At 43.4% G+C, this 14,585-nt stretch overlaps 1 protein-coding gene, 1 long non-coding RNA gene and 1 other non-coding gene across 5 annotated transcripts; all 3 read left to right on the forward strand.

Annotated features, from left to right (window-relative positions):
- The first annotated feature begins 292 nt into the window (after positions 1 to 292).
- c10h4orf47 (chromosome 10 C4orf47 homolog) lies at positions 293 to 8,628 on the forward strand. Of its 2 annotated transcripts, none has more exons than XM_039814426.1 (8): positions 293 to 406; positions 585 to 693; positions 1,600 to 1,819; positions 1,969 to 2,112; positions 2,588 to 2,663; positions 4,153 to 4,338; positions 4,957 to 5,120; positions 8,501 to 8,628. In XM_039814426.1, exons 2-8 carry the CDS (start codon positions 588 to 590, stop codon positions 8,553 to 8,555), a joined length of 951 nt encoding a protein of 316 aa, XP_039670360.1. In that variant the 5' UTR covers positions 293 to 406; positions 585 to 587; the 3' UTR covers positions 8,556 to 8,628. The 2 variants fall into 2 exon arrangements, with proteins under 2 accessions (XP_039670360.1, XP_039670361.1); XM_039814427.1 differs by having other exon boundaries at positions 1,969 to 2,106.
- Positions 8,629 to 11,347: 2,719 nt separating this feature from the next.
- LOC120567456 lies at positions 11,348 to 13,989 on the forward strand. 2 transcript variants are annotated; one of them, XR_005640579.1, is made up of 5 exons: positions 11,348 to 11,475; positions 12,702 to 12,798; positions 13,230 to 13,289; positions 13,468 to 13,526; positions 13,778 to 13,989. It is a non-coding gene; the product is annotated as an uncharacterized LOC120567456 (long non-coding RNA). The 2 variants fall into 2 exon arrangements; XR_005640580.1 differs by having other exon boundaries at positions 13,471 to 13,526.
- LOC120567497 lies at positions 12,891 to 13,088 on the forward strand. Its single transcript, XR_005640590.1, has one exon. It is a non-coding gene; the product is annotated as a small nucleolar RNA SNORA74 (small nucleolar RNA).
- Positions 13,990 to 14,585: the final 596 nt, after the last annotated feature.

Raw genomic sequence — 14,585 nt, forward strand, 5'->3', positions numbered from 1 at the left:
TATATATATATATATATATATATATATATACACACAAATATTCTGAAAGCTGCACTTTCATATGGCTCTTTGTAGTTAAAGCTAATATACTTGCACTTATTGTCTTATTTGACTTGTGTGTAGAGTCCAATAGTGTCATTCCATCATCAATGTATTTTTACATTATTATTAATTCATCAAAAACACTGTTGTGCTTTTATTTTGAAGACTACTTCCAGGTAGAATCTTTCTAGCTTGACACAGTTTATTTACTTCCCCCTTCTCCAAGGTAACCAACCTGTATACACAGACACTGAAGTGTAGTCAGATAGATAGATAGATAGATAGATAGATAGATAGATAGATAGATAGATAGATAGATAGATAGATAGATAGATTCCAATTAGTCATTACACGTCAACCACAGGTATGTTTATACCTCTATCTGTGTGTTAAGTCTGTGTTTAGAACGTGTTTGACTTTTTAATGGCCAGGACTGTCTCAAGTGTTACATGAGTATTACAGGTGTGTGTGTGTGTGTGTGTGTGTGTGTGTGTGTGTGTGTGTGTGTGTGTGTGTGTGTGTGTGTGCGTGCGCATTTCCAGTGTATGAAGATGCCATCCGGTGATGGGAAGAGTGACATGGAGCGTCTGGGTATCTTTAAAGAGATGAGCTACATCTCTGTAGGAGACAAGTACACTCCACCCACCATCCGTAAGCATCCAGTAGGATACGCTTATCTGCCTGATTACTTCACAATAAAACTGAAGATTCAATTCACAAAAAGATTGCACATACAAAGTTTTTTTTTGGTTGTTTGTTTTAATTCTTGTCATTGTTTATTCACCCTTTTTGTGCTGGGAAACAAAGATATCTTCATTCAGCGTTCTATTACTTCTCATCTTTAAATTGCCATTTATTTAAACATACAAATTAATGAAACGACCTTTAATATTCTTTCAAATGAAGATTCTTTTTTAAAAAAAATAACTGCTTCAAATGTGTCAGAACGTACCTTACATTAAGACGTTCCTTTTGTGGAACATAAATTAAATGTTATTAAATGTAAAAGTCATCAGAAACATGCATATGCCTCTTTCACCTCTTGTGTTTTTCATACAGAATTCTAATGTTCTTGTCGCTGATCTTTTCTCAGATACAGAGTAATCCTCTGCATTTTCTTTCACTTTGACCTGTTGACGTTCTCCTCCCACTCAGCAGTTGCAGCAAATAACCATTAAAACATGTAGCCGGCGCAAAATTAATAAATATCGGCCACTGCCATTTGTGAATGACATCTTATTTACCAAATGAGTGCCAATGAACTGGTGCATCCACAGAGCATATTCTTTGGTAGAACACGGTTCCAAACTCTCCACCGTGAGTCTGTTAATTGTCCAGAGCAACTGGAAAGACATGCTGCTGCTTCAGTTTTTAAATGTAATCTGGTGATATGGGTGAAATGACCTTTTGATGAGGACACAAACATTAATCAGACAACATAAGCAAAGTTCCATTCATATGTTTGGTGACACAGCTGCTGCATCAGTCTATAGATATCATTATTAAAAATATTGCAGGATATACATAAATATGTGATCTCCTTTTTTCCGAATCCAGGTCCGTGTAATGAGTCAGCGTATCGTAGCCGCCAGATGCAGGCGGGTGTCGCTAAACAACGATGTGCTCTGCAGAACGGCTTCTTCGACAAGTCCTTTAAACGGATATTTGAACGTGAAGCGCTGAGTGACCCGCTGAGACTGGCCCGACAGAACCGCATCCAGCTGGCCAATAAGAACCTGGGCAAGGCCTTCCTGCCCTGTAACGGGGTCAAGAAGCCGTGAGAGAACACACACACACACACACACACACACATCAGAGACACACACACTAACATACACAGAATTACACACAAAGACTGGAAATAAAGTGTAAATGTGTCCTTTCCTGTCCTGAGTACACTGTCATATGGTTTCTCTCTGCCTCCAGCTGTGGTTCAGGGAGTTACTATGGGACTCTGTCAGGACCAGTTGAAGCCATGAGTCCACTGTCAGTGGCCCAAAAATCCCATCGCTCTCCTGGACGCAACATTGTCACCTCACCTCCCAAGAAAGGCAGTGGTTACAGGTTTATGTGAAGAACTCTTTCTGAAGTAGCTCACAACCACAGCATAATGTATCTTATTCATTCCCGCTAACAACTACAACACTAGAGGGTTTAAATGCATTCATACAAACTGTAGCAATCAAATATCTGAAGATGTTGCATGTGATGAATGATCTGACTCCCTACTGTAATAACCAGTGAACTCGTAAAGCGAATCTCAAAGTTTTTCTGAGAAGATGAAACTGTTTTGAAATGTAATGTGTAGTTTTCACAGTGTCCCAGTAAGAATCAGAAGTGTTGTGCAACAGAGGAAATACTTGCACTGAGACCATTGGACGTGGACCTGATACTCTCATAGTTGCAGTCTTTTTTTTTTGAGTTAAATATATGAATTATAGTTGTTTTTCATATGCTCTGTAACAAGGATGATATGGCTAACTCATAATAATACAATATTTTGTGCAGCTGAAGTACCACCATGTTACCATGTTATCTCCTGCAGCTATCCCAATGTGACACTGTCCAAAGTTGAGCTGTATGCCTCAGACCCCTACAGCAGAGCCAAAGAAGTACTGGAGGTAAATTCTGAATTATGGTACACCTTGGGCCGTATATTCTTATTCAGTTTGGGCCATCATTTCTGTTTGTTATAGTAACACTGTAATCATCAAAGGACTGACATTGCTGAATGAATGAATGAAAAAGAAGTCAGATGGGGCAAAAAACTTGAGCAGTTTAGTTTAATTTATGATAGGATCCCCATTAGCTGTGCACGAGCTGATGATCAGATGTGGCTGTAAACAAGCCAACAGGTGAGCTAGGGAAACAGAGGCAAAAGAATGATGTGGCCCGTTGAGGTTCCTGTTGCTGTAGATAGTTTTATGGACATTTGTGTTAAAGTAAATATTTTTTTCATGCATTACTGACCGTTAGCTCACAAGGCTAATGGATGACATTGGCTATACTCTGAGTTGCTTGCTGTTCCCCCTGGGCATTGTTGCAACATACGAGTCTTTAAAAAATCTGTAAAAGCTGTTTAGGTCAGGTAGCAAACGTCTAGCTTGTTTATGACCTTTTAGAGATGTTGCTGTGTCCCAGGTCTCTGAAATGAACTTGCTGTGAGTGCAATGTTAATATTACTGACAGAAACGAAAGCCCAAACCACAAAATAAGACCCAAAGTATAATACTACTTTAATTAACCTGGATTCTGTGTGTTTCGTGTTCATCAGTTAAGCAGTAGTACTCACTTGTTCATGCAAAGTAGGTGGGCCCAAAAGCTTGGTGACATAAGCCGTTTTCACATATGAACTCCGGAATATATCCCAGGAACCAGGTCCTGGGACATTGTCCGGAATTTCCCTTCCTCACATGGAGCACCAACAGGAGATTGTTCATGTCAGAGCGTTCTCACTTCCTGGAAATCCTCTGTTTGGTTTAGGCGAGGGGTGGCGCCTGGGTAGAGCGTGCAGGAGGCAGGACATGACTCAGCAGATTATACCGCGGTCACGGTGCAGCTTCCTAATTTGTTCATAAGCAACCGAGTCTCTCGCGGTTCCTTGAATCTGTTCTGAAGATTTCAGCGTCGGCCCTTACCGACAGAAGTTCCTGAATCTCGTCGTCTCTCCTGTAAGACATTTTCGTTGGCACGTTCGTGTAAATCACCCTCCATCTTCCCTTTACTTTGCCTTCGCAAGCATATCGTCTAATAGCAGCGATTCCATTATAATAAATTAATCTATTTGCGAAACAGTGCCCTCTTTAACCCCGGGGTGTCAAGGCCTTTAAACTAAAAACTAATTTTTTATTATTTTTTGGTCTTTTCCACCTTTAATTTGTGACAGGACAGCTAGGTGAGAAAGGGGAGAGAGAGGGGGAAGACATGCAGGAAATCGTCACAGGTCGGATTTGAACCCTGGACCTCTGCGTCGAGGCATAAACCTCTCAGTACATGTGCACCTGCTCTACCACTGAGCCGAACCGGCCACAAAACTACCACATTTTGACACACCATATTTAACGTTTACAATTTTAAATGTGCGTGTGTGTGTGTGTGTATATGATACAGAAGGAGGCAGCAATCCATCGCTCCAAGTTAAGAGATGGTCCGTTCAAACTCAACCTTCACCCCGGAGATTATTTCCAAAGCAATCCATACCGCAGTGACAAGCCACTCCCACCAGCATACAAGCCCCTCCCAGCTGCACAGAAGCTCTCTGCGGTCCCCTTCAAGCCCCCGTCCCCCAGCAAAAAGGTTACCCATCTGTGTGCTCCACCACATCATTGTTAAAGGGAGATACCTGAGTCAAAGATCAATTGCTGATAATCTAGTGACATTTGATCTGCGATATGTCCAACCAATTCTAAATCGCAGCTCGTCGCATACGGCCGCTTGGTCAGGACCCCTTTGGCATCACTTTGTAAGGCACTGGGTCCCCCTTTAGCGAACCATAAAGTGCAAAGTCCACGTAGGGAGGTCGGGGTGGACCGATGGGTCAAACAAACAGGACTTTCACCCAAGAGATCGCAATTTGTGTGAAACCAAAAGTCAACCTTGACTTATTTGAACTTACTTATGTAACTTAAGTTATGTAACAAGCGTCCTTATTTCAACCCAAACCATGTTTTCCTAAACCTAACCAAATAGCTGTGCGTGAATTTACAACCATAACCAACGTGTTGAAGTCTATCGTACTACCCTGCCCGTTGAAAACTCACAATGGAAGTGTGTTACTGTTCGACGCCAAGAGCTCCTGACCAGGCGTCCGTACGTGACGAGATGGGAGTGAGAATGTGTTGGAGCGGTCTGTTTTATATTTACCTTTACATGTGAACAATCTATCTGTGTTTGTGTGACTGTATCTTGTGTTAGGTTGGAGGAATGAAAGCGGGGACGTTTGACCTTTATCCCTTACATTCGGCTGATCCGTACGTCATTCGCCGCTCCAAACCAACCAAGCAAGAGCCAATCTTCCGTCCTGCTCCTGGTCCTAAGAGCGTCCCTGTCAAGAGTATCATCACCGTCAATGTGAACAGGTTAGATCCCTGTCTCTATTATTGACTGTCTCTTTCTCCGTTCTCACATGGAGAGCTTTCAGGTGACACAAACAACCCTCTGGAGATCATAATGACTTCTCGTTTTATAGAAAAAAGTCCCAAATTAACGGAAGCATCCTATTAGGTGGCATTTGTAGTTAGTGGGACTGTCTCATTCGGGTAGGACACAGATGAAACTTTCTGTTGAAGCTGCTGTAAACTAAACACTGACTTATCACCTTATAAAGTTATGGCAACTTGTGTGTTAGCAAACAACGCCTCCAGCTGACATGCAGCATCAGTAGAATTCATTTGGAGTCGTCTTTGGGTCCACCTGATAAAGGTCAGTCCAATGTTCTCTCTCTTTTAGCTGTTTCTAGTCTCCGCCAACTCCTGAGGGAAATATCTGTTCTCTGTAGGTGCTGAATGCTCCGCTGTGTTCACCAGCTGCTCTCTGACTGTCTGTCTGCTGTTTGGAGCTCAGCAGGTAGAGGACAGAGGCTTTATCAGAGCTCTTTTTACTGAAAACAGCTGCTGCTGCTGCTGCTGGAGAGAGGTTCATGAAGGCTCAGGGGAACTGCAGAGTTGATGCTAGTTCTCTGTGGGTGTGTCACTTCAAGCGACACCTTATTACACTTATTACACATGGTGATTTGTTTCTGTTGTTAATATAGAAATATTGAACAGTGCAGCTTTAACACAGGGGTTGCCAAGTCTGCAGTTTTCCCGAGGAATTGGGCTGCTTTTAAAGTGAAAATAAAAAAAAAAAATTGTCCGCTGGTTGGGTAGATGAGACCCACACACACACACACACACAACATGCCCCGCAGCATCTCTAGCGAAGGCAACAAACTAGTACACAGTTTACAACAAAACAGGTTAGTTTGTGCATCCAGACTGATCTCATGAATTGGCGTATGTATGACACGCCAATTTGTATTCCGTTTTTGCGTGTTATGAAGACGCATAATCGCATTTTTGCGTGTATATCAACGCAAATCGGCCGCCATTGGCCTATATTGCGAGTCCATTTCCGCCGTAGCGAGTGGTATAAAGGAAGGAGGTAGGTTGGGGTGGCGGATGGGTAAAACACAGGACTTTCACCTGGGAGAGCCGGGTTCGCGTGTGGCGATTTTTTGGCCGTTTTTTGCTTTTAATTTTTTGTTTTTAATAAGCCTTACCCAATGTTTCTTTCCTAAACCCAACCATTTGTTGTTGTCGTAAGCGTGTTTTAGTCGTTATTTTCCGTGTTTTTGTCACTGTTTTGTTACTAAAGCCTTTCCCTGTGTTCTTTTCCTAAACTCAACCATTTTCTTTTTCTTGCCAGGCGTGTGACGTTGTTCTCGCGATAGTACGTCGCGTTCTCGTGATAACGCGCAACGTGGCAAGGCCACGTGGTGGGTCTGTTTACATCAGCTGTTTCCAGCGTGTATCATACACGTGGATAGCTGAAAATGGCGTAAAATAATACGCCATTTGGCTTTATGAAAGTGGCGTATATATTTACGCAAAGTCATGATGCCATGTTGGTGCATCAGTTAATTGGTCTACGTGTTTACATAGATGTATTTATTCGTAATATACTGTATCTAATTACGCAAGGCAAATTTAAGACCTAGATGAAATAACTTTTGGTACACTAAACATTGTAAGGGTTAGTTTAATAGGTTTTAGCTGGGGAGCATTTTGAGTTCTGTTGTTGGGGAGGATTTATTGGCCGTTGGGCTGGTTTTGGCATTCAGACCTGGAAACCCTGCTTTAACACATCACACTTACTATTTGTTGACTATGTATCAGAACAAGACTGTCCTCCTGAGAACGACAGTGAAACCTCCAAAATGACGTCTTTATGTTGAAGTGACAGAGCCCTCTAGTTGCTGTACGAATTATGACTCTTTTCCACTGTGAGCAAAGGAGGAAGTACCAGTGGTGCGATGTTGTTAGAGAGCAGGGCTTCTTCTCTCTGGAGTTGTGATGGCTGAGTGCCGTTTTAGGGTGACAGCATTTGGATGAGGAAAAGGGCATAGCCTACATTAAACATCTTACTTCCACATTAAACTGCACAGTTGTTCACCAGATTCGCTGTCTTTAGCTAACAGCACTAGCATTGATGACAGAACGTAATTCCTGCCACACTCACGTGGTGCAATGCGACCAATAGCTTTTAAGTTGTCATTTGTTACCTGACAGACGAGGGCGCCGTGAGTAGCGATTAAAGAGCCCCTATTGGGATTATTGGGATTTTCCCCATCTTTTAGTGTGTTATATAGTTTTTCGTGTATGTAATAGATTAATAAAGTACAAAAAACACATTTCACTCAAATGGAGCTTTCTCTCCCACAGACAGCACTTTTTGTCAGCTGTCTGAAACGCCTCGCCCACATGCCTGTTGGAAATTTCATTGATTGAGAAAGCCAGCCCAGTTTTTCATATGTGCTGCCCATAGGTGCCGCCCAGTGGCTTGTTTGAATTTGGTTGACCAATCACAACAGAGTGGGCCAGTTGACCAATCAGAGCAGACTTTTTTGGTCCGAGCCAAGAGCTCGGACCAAAAAAGTACAAATAGGACGCTGAAAAAGAGAATATTAGGGGCTCTTATGATGTCTCTTACCATGGTGAAGCCCCCGATGTAGTGGGAAGAAAAAAACCACACTAGACATATGATACCGTAGCACAGTCTGCCTTTGATGTACTTCCAGCAGGTACTGCATAAGATAGAGGTTAAAAGAGAAGGTGGAATGATCTCTGCAAATTGTCAATTGTGTGTAAACTGTAGGTTTGTCGGTCAGATTTTCCATCATGTTATGCAAGAACCCCCTCTGACTGTGCCACAACTTTTAGGTCAGAGTGGATGGTTGGTTCAGCAAAAAAATCTGGCTTTGACATGGCATGTGTGTAGTCCGAGCAAGTGCGCCGGAAGTACAGGTTTAGGAAGTGATCCCCCCCCCCATTTTACGCTCCCTGGCTGCTTTCGCTGGTCTGATCCCATCGCCAGATCATAATCAGAAAGAAAGTGCTCGTGTGTCAGTGTAAAGGGTGGTTACAAAAAAATTGTTTGTCCTGGGATCATCCCAGGTGTAACTCAAGATATCCTGAAGTTTCTATGGTCTGACTTCAAGGATATAGTTTTTTTTTGTTCTAGATATATATAAATGAATAATAATAAAAAAAATCAATACAACTACTTTGAAATAACTTTGACATTTTCAAGACATTAGTTGAACTCTAAATTTTATATCATATTCCATTTCTGCCGGACCTTGTCCCCGACAGGGGGCTGTAATTTCACCCGCTGATTTTTGAAGATAAATATTCAAAAGTGTGCATAAAGTCAGAAAAACTAATTCCATTTTCACAAGATTTTTTTTTTTCTGTTTTAGGAGTGTTCACTCTGCAAACTACACCTCAACCATTCCAACTGTGATGACCTTCTGACTACATTACCCATACCTCACCAACATTAGCTTCACTATCAGCCCTAAGATATGTACAGATATAATAAGATGAAATAAAGCTGAGAAGAGTGACTTTTGTCTTCCATTCTGTGACAGGATGCTTTTCTTGTGAGACTTTGTAGAAAGGAATAATTACCTGTGATCAGTGCAACTTGTTTCCAATGGTCTGTCGAAAAGAAGTGGTGATGGTGGATTGGTCCTCTAGCTCTGTAGGTCAGGCTGCACAGTGAACTGATGCCCATGTGGGCTTTGTAAATGAGAGATTTCACATGCATGCTGTCTCCTCTCTCCTCTCTGTAAAAGACAAGGGGAGACCACACTTTAATAACGGCAGCAGTTACAGAACATATTGTTGTATATAAATTCTGATAATAGAATAGATGCATATTGCTGATTGGCTGCTTTGTATACTGTATATTTCCAATTAGAATGAATATACATGTCTTTTTAAAGAAAAATGGTTCCCTGCATCAGTTCACCTCCTGGGCACTGCCAAGGTGCTCTTGAGCAAGGCAACCAACAGAGATGGGGACTCGAGTCTGAGACTTGGACTCGAGTCGCACTTAAGTTGCACAAACAGCTGATTTCAGACTTGACTTGCGACTGGACCCAAAAGACTTCGGACTTGACTCGGACTCGAGCTTTAAGACTTGTCAACAACCTGTTTTCATGCAATTATTGCTTTTCAAATCTAAATTTATTCATGTATTTTTATTTTCTTTTATTGGCGCATATACGTTGGGGAAACGTATGACGAGCTGCATGTCCCCTGCCCTTTGCTATGTGCGCGCACTCACATATCAAAAAATGCATTGACGATGGCGACACCAAGTCCTCCCGGAGTTGTGCCTTTTGTCATTAGATTTGCTTTCAATAACTTCGTAAGCAGTGGTAGTAAGCGAACAGCTACATGCAAAGTGTGTGGCACCAAGATAAATGATGCCGGATCAACGTCGAACTTCATCAGGTATCTCAAAACGCACCCAAATAGGTCAGTCACCTGCTAATGTGAAAGATACGTTAAATTTAGCATATATCGTCACAGGTAACAAGCTAACCATCACAAAGTGTTGTTCTAATGCTGGGAACAGGCAAACTGTATCTTTATTAGATATGTTAGTAGTTGCTGAGGCTCAGACATCCATGGCGCACAGGAGGCGGGACGCATGGATCCATCTCCCCAGGAACAAACGCTGGGCAAACTCATGTGATGCGTAATTGATCCCATTGATGATTTGTAGGCTATTAAGTGAACAAGGTGTACCCGATCCACCAAACACTGGGCCGTCTTGACTGTCTTAATTCTGCACATATTTCTGTTACTGTAGTCCTATTTACTATTTCATTATTTCATCCATGCGTGGCGCAGTGGATCCGTGCGCCCGTCACCTGCCGTGGAGACGCTGGCCTCACTAACCTCTCCTCCTCTGAGTCGGAACTCCCCTAACACTTATTTGGACTGACACTGAGATGACATGTTGTTCTGTAACTGGTGTGGCGCTGCCACTGTTCTCTTGATTTCCACTGCGACATTAGACATTTGTTTGAGTGAAAGAGACGTTACATTTACCATATATCACCACAGGTAACAAGCTCCATCGCAAAGTGTTGTGCTAATGCCGGGAACAGGCAAATTGCATCTTTATAGTTGTATCCATATGATGTGACAGACTTAGGTTAGACCCCATAAAGTTATCCTAACTGATTTTGATACTGTACTGTATGGATGGTAGCTACAGGACGTGCTTTGAATTCATAAGATTTAACAATACAGTGTTAGGGACGGATCAGATGGCCAGCACAGGCTCCACAGGGGACTGTGCTGTCTCCTTTTTCTGTTCACCGTATCCACCACAGACTTTCAGTACAACTCAGAGTCATGTCACCTACAGAAGATTTCTGATTACTCTGCAGTTGTTGGGTATATTAGGGATGGACAGGAGGAGTAGTAGCTACAGAGCGCTAAAAGTGGACAACTTTGTGGAGTGGGCTGGTAAAAATTGACCTGCTGCTGAATGTGGATAAGACCAGAGAGATGTAGGGAACGGCTCTGCAGCCCCTTAGCATTCTGCAACAGACTGAACTGGAAAATCAACATCACTGCTGTTTACAAGAAGGGGATGAGCAGACTCTATTTCCTGAGGAAGCTGAGTTCCTTCAACATGTGCAGCAGAATGCTGGAGATGTTCTACCAGTCTGTTGTGGCCAGCGCTCTGTTCTCGTCAGAGCCAGCAACAGAAACAGCCTGAACAAACTGATCAGGAAGGCTGGCTCCGTTATTAACTGCAAAAAGGAGACATTTGAAGCTGTGGTGGAGAGGAGGTCACTGAACAAACTGTTATCATGGATAACCCCAACCACCCTCTCCACCCCACACTGGTCCATCAGAGGAGCACCTTCTCTAGAGGTTCCGACAGCTTCGTTGTCGCACGGACCGCTACAGGAAATCATTCCTACCACAGACAATACAACTTTTTAACACTTCATCACGGAGTGTTAGATAAGACTCATACACATTACAACTGCACTAAGTGCAACTTGCACAATAGGTTTAGGCTACTTACATCTTTATTAATACTAGTACTTTTAATACTAAAACTGTATATTCTGTTGTGTGTCTGATATTTTGCTGCTGTAACAATTTCCCATAAAAATCAGTCTGTCCGTCCATCCGTCCATCCGTCCATCCATCCATCCGTCCATCCATCCATCCATCCATCCATGAGCCTGAGCTGGTGGTGCATTTGCTCGTAGCGGTCGCGGTAGCTCGTAGGACGATCTTTGGGAGAGCTTCCCCTCCCACAATGCACAGCGGCATAGTGCCCTTTATAAATGAATGCGTGACTTCCGCTCACTCTCTCAGTCTGCTGGAACTATGTTGGACAGAGGCGTCAGCTGAGGTAAGCATTTCTTTTAACAACGTATAAACTAATAAAATGGTCTTGCATTATTGGAGAGTAAACGGTCAGCTGTGTTAATGCAGTTACTTGACGTTAACCCAGTTAACCGTGCTGTAGGAGAAACCTGGTTAGAGTCTAACTCGAGCTGCAGACACGTGGACCCTGCACGTGCTGTAACGTTAACGTTCCACACCGTGAGAGGTTAGCCCGGTTTCTTTTGGAGACGGTCTTAAGTGGGGCTAACGGTGTCGTCAACGGAGAAATGTTAACCCAAGTAGCCCAAAACATTTAATAAACTTAACGGCAATACAAATAACTGCAACGCTCCTGGGGTCCTGAGCTAGCTAGGACCACTGAGGCTGCGAACGTTAACCGAAAAGGCTTCCCTGTCTGGGTGCGTTGTTGCTGCAAGAGTAATCTTGTTGAGACAAAACCTTAACGTTGTGTTATGGTTGGGTTACATGCTTTCCATTAGTCGGGTTATTCACAAACTGTTTATACTGTTTAACATCTATTTAGAGATAAAATTTACTTAACTTCCAATCAGATTATGTGCTAGGTTGCAACATGTGGGCTGTTGCACATGTAATTCCCTTTTGAATATGCAGGAAATGGTGAGCAACTGTGGCTCACTGTACACTGCCTGCCCACTGTGTTGGCTTGAGTAGCCTTATGGTGCGTTCTTTTTGTCTTGTAATCGCGACTAGTAGCTCGAGCGTGACGTCACATCCGTGTCGAAAAACTAATAACCGCGGGTTGATGCGTTCTTTTGTCACACAATACTACGAGTCGGAGAAAAGATGGATTTTTGTAACATTTAGGATTCTATTCACCCAGTTATTGACATTACACATATATATTTCAGTTTGATACATGAAAATTACGTTTTGGTTAACGTTAGGCTACTGCTCTGCTTTCTGCTCAAGACTCGGCTTAAAGCCATTGTTGTCATATAGTAACTGAGCGTCTCTAGCAAATTTCAGCTGCACAAGCTACAAAATGACTAATCAGTCGGTATTTAACTCCTAATAAGACAACTTCCGGGTCGTAACTCCGTAAAACGACTTCGGTGGACAAAAAGAACTCACCATTACAATGTGCATTACTATGAAGAGCAGTTGCTCTCTAAACATCAGGCAGTTCATTCAATGACAGGATGTTGCAAGGCCTGTGGGCATAATCCTATCTCTGATGTGCAACAATGTGACGTTCATGTTGTCTTTCAGGGATTTCCGGCTCTCCTGTTGAACAGGTGGTGTATCAAGAGTTGCAGCTATGGGATAGAGCTTCCAACAGAGCCCTGCTTTCCTTTTGGGCGTAAAGGTAAATGTACAGAACTGTTGCAGAAACTATTAAAGAGAGCTCTGCACAAGGCTCAGGTTTCTCCCAGTCGTTGTTGTGGCAGAGCCCCTCCAGCCAGCGCTCAGTCAGCTGTCCAGGCGCCGTGTCTGGCTCAGTGTTACAGCGCTGGTAGAGAAAGTCTCTGTAGTGGCTCTCAGCTCTGCAGGCTCTGTTTTAGAGTGTGCTGCTGTTGAGCTGCTGCAGAGCCTGGCCCAACGAGAGTGGCCTGTCCTGATCCCCAGCAGGGCCGGCCTAGTGACGGGCCGCACAATTCACACGCTCGCACCACCACATGGCTATTATCCACTAGTGACTACTTCTGACATGTTGGCCAAAATAGTTTGAACAGAAATGAGACCAATAGTAACTGGTACACCGGTCTCAACCAAACCTTTTTCCCTTGACTGTTGCAGGCTGAGCCCCTAAAGGCTGCTCCGTGTGGGACTGACAGTCATGCTGCTGGCTGCCTGAGGGTGAGTGTGGCATTTTCTTTTGTTGAAGCAGTCATATTACATGCAGTGATGACTCAAAATGTAACACATCATGCTGACAAACCCCATGGTGAACCATAAACCCTGAGCATGGCAGCTGGCTGTCAGCAGCATTGGTGTGTGTGCTTCTGCTTGTGCTGACTTTTCTTATTCTCTGCAGCAGCGTGTGAGCAGCTGGCCTGCGGGGGGGCAACACTGCTGGACCGGAGCCCGACCCGGGTATGTATGACGTCCAGTCGGCCTGGTACTGTGTGTGTGTGGATGGTGTGAACCCAATCGTGTACTGCCGTGGCAGAGACTTCTCCTCTGCTGTGGAATATTGTATTGGGAGAGAAAGCTCAGGACTTTTGGCACAGGTTCAGTAAAAACCATTTACCAGAACCTGACTAAAGATCTGAAACACTTCAGTAACAGTCCATGTCACTGAGCCTGGGTATGGGCTGCCGCTTTACACTGCGCTCTGTTTCTAGGTTTGTTCAGTAAGATGCTGCCAGGCCAGTCGGAGTGGATGGTCCCCAGTAACACCATGCTTCAGCACCCCTGTCTACCTGGTAGAAGCAGCAAACAGGACTTGTACATGTAATATCCTGAAGGCATCACCTGCATTGACATCTACAGGAAATTATTGGAATATAAAGTATCTTGAATAAATTTATTAAATTATGTACAAATGTTTGAGTAATTGTCTGGTGATTTGTCACTAGGTCTTGAGAGTGAGGATTTTTAATTCACAATTAAAGGATGAATTGGGTGTAGTGTTGAGGTGCATGCATCCTAAAGACCAAAGTAAACATTGCCTTCTGCGACTGCTGACCCCTAATCTGCTTTTGGTGCTCCAGCATCTATTTGTAGTAATTTCTGTTTGCATTAAGAATTATCTAACTCATGGTTAGAAGTAATGTTGACATGGTAAGTGTTGGGAGGAATGTTTTTGGAACTGCTGTAACTAATGTGACTCATTGTTTTAATGGAGTCAGTGTTGCTATATTGGCTGCTTTATGAGGAGTGATCCCATGTGACGGGTCAAACACCATCCTTTCGAGTGATAGCGTGACGTGTTGCTAGAACGCAGTTGTCAGATGTGGAATCCCAGCAACACATCTACACACTGAATAATGTAATGGAACCTAAACATGGTGGCTCAGTGGTTAGCCCTGCTCAGGACTGGGCTTGACTTTCTGTGGAGTTGGCATGTCTTCAGTTTCCTCACCAAAAAAAGCATGCTGGAAACTGCTGCCAGTGCCTTGCAGAAGGTTGGCATTACACCTGGAGCTAGGG

Source organism: Perca fluviatilis, chromosome 10 (assembly GCF_010015445.1).
Source record: "Perca fluviatilis chromosome 10, GENO_Pfluv_1.0, whole genome shotgun sequence".
In the NCBI taxonomy this organism is placed as follows: Eukaryota; Metazoa; Chordata; class Actinopteri; order Perciformes; family Percidae; genus Perca; species Perca fluviatilis.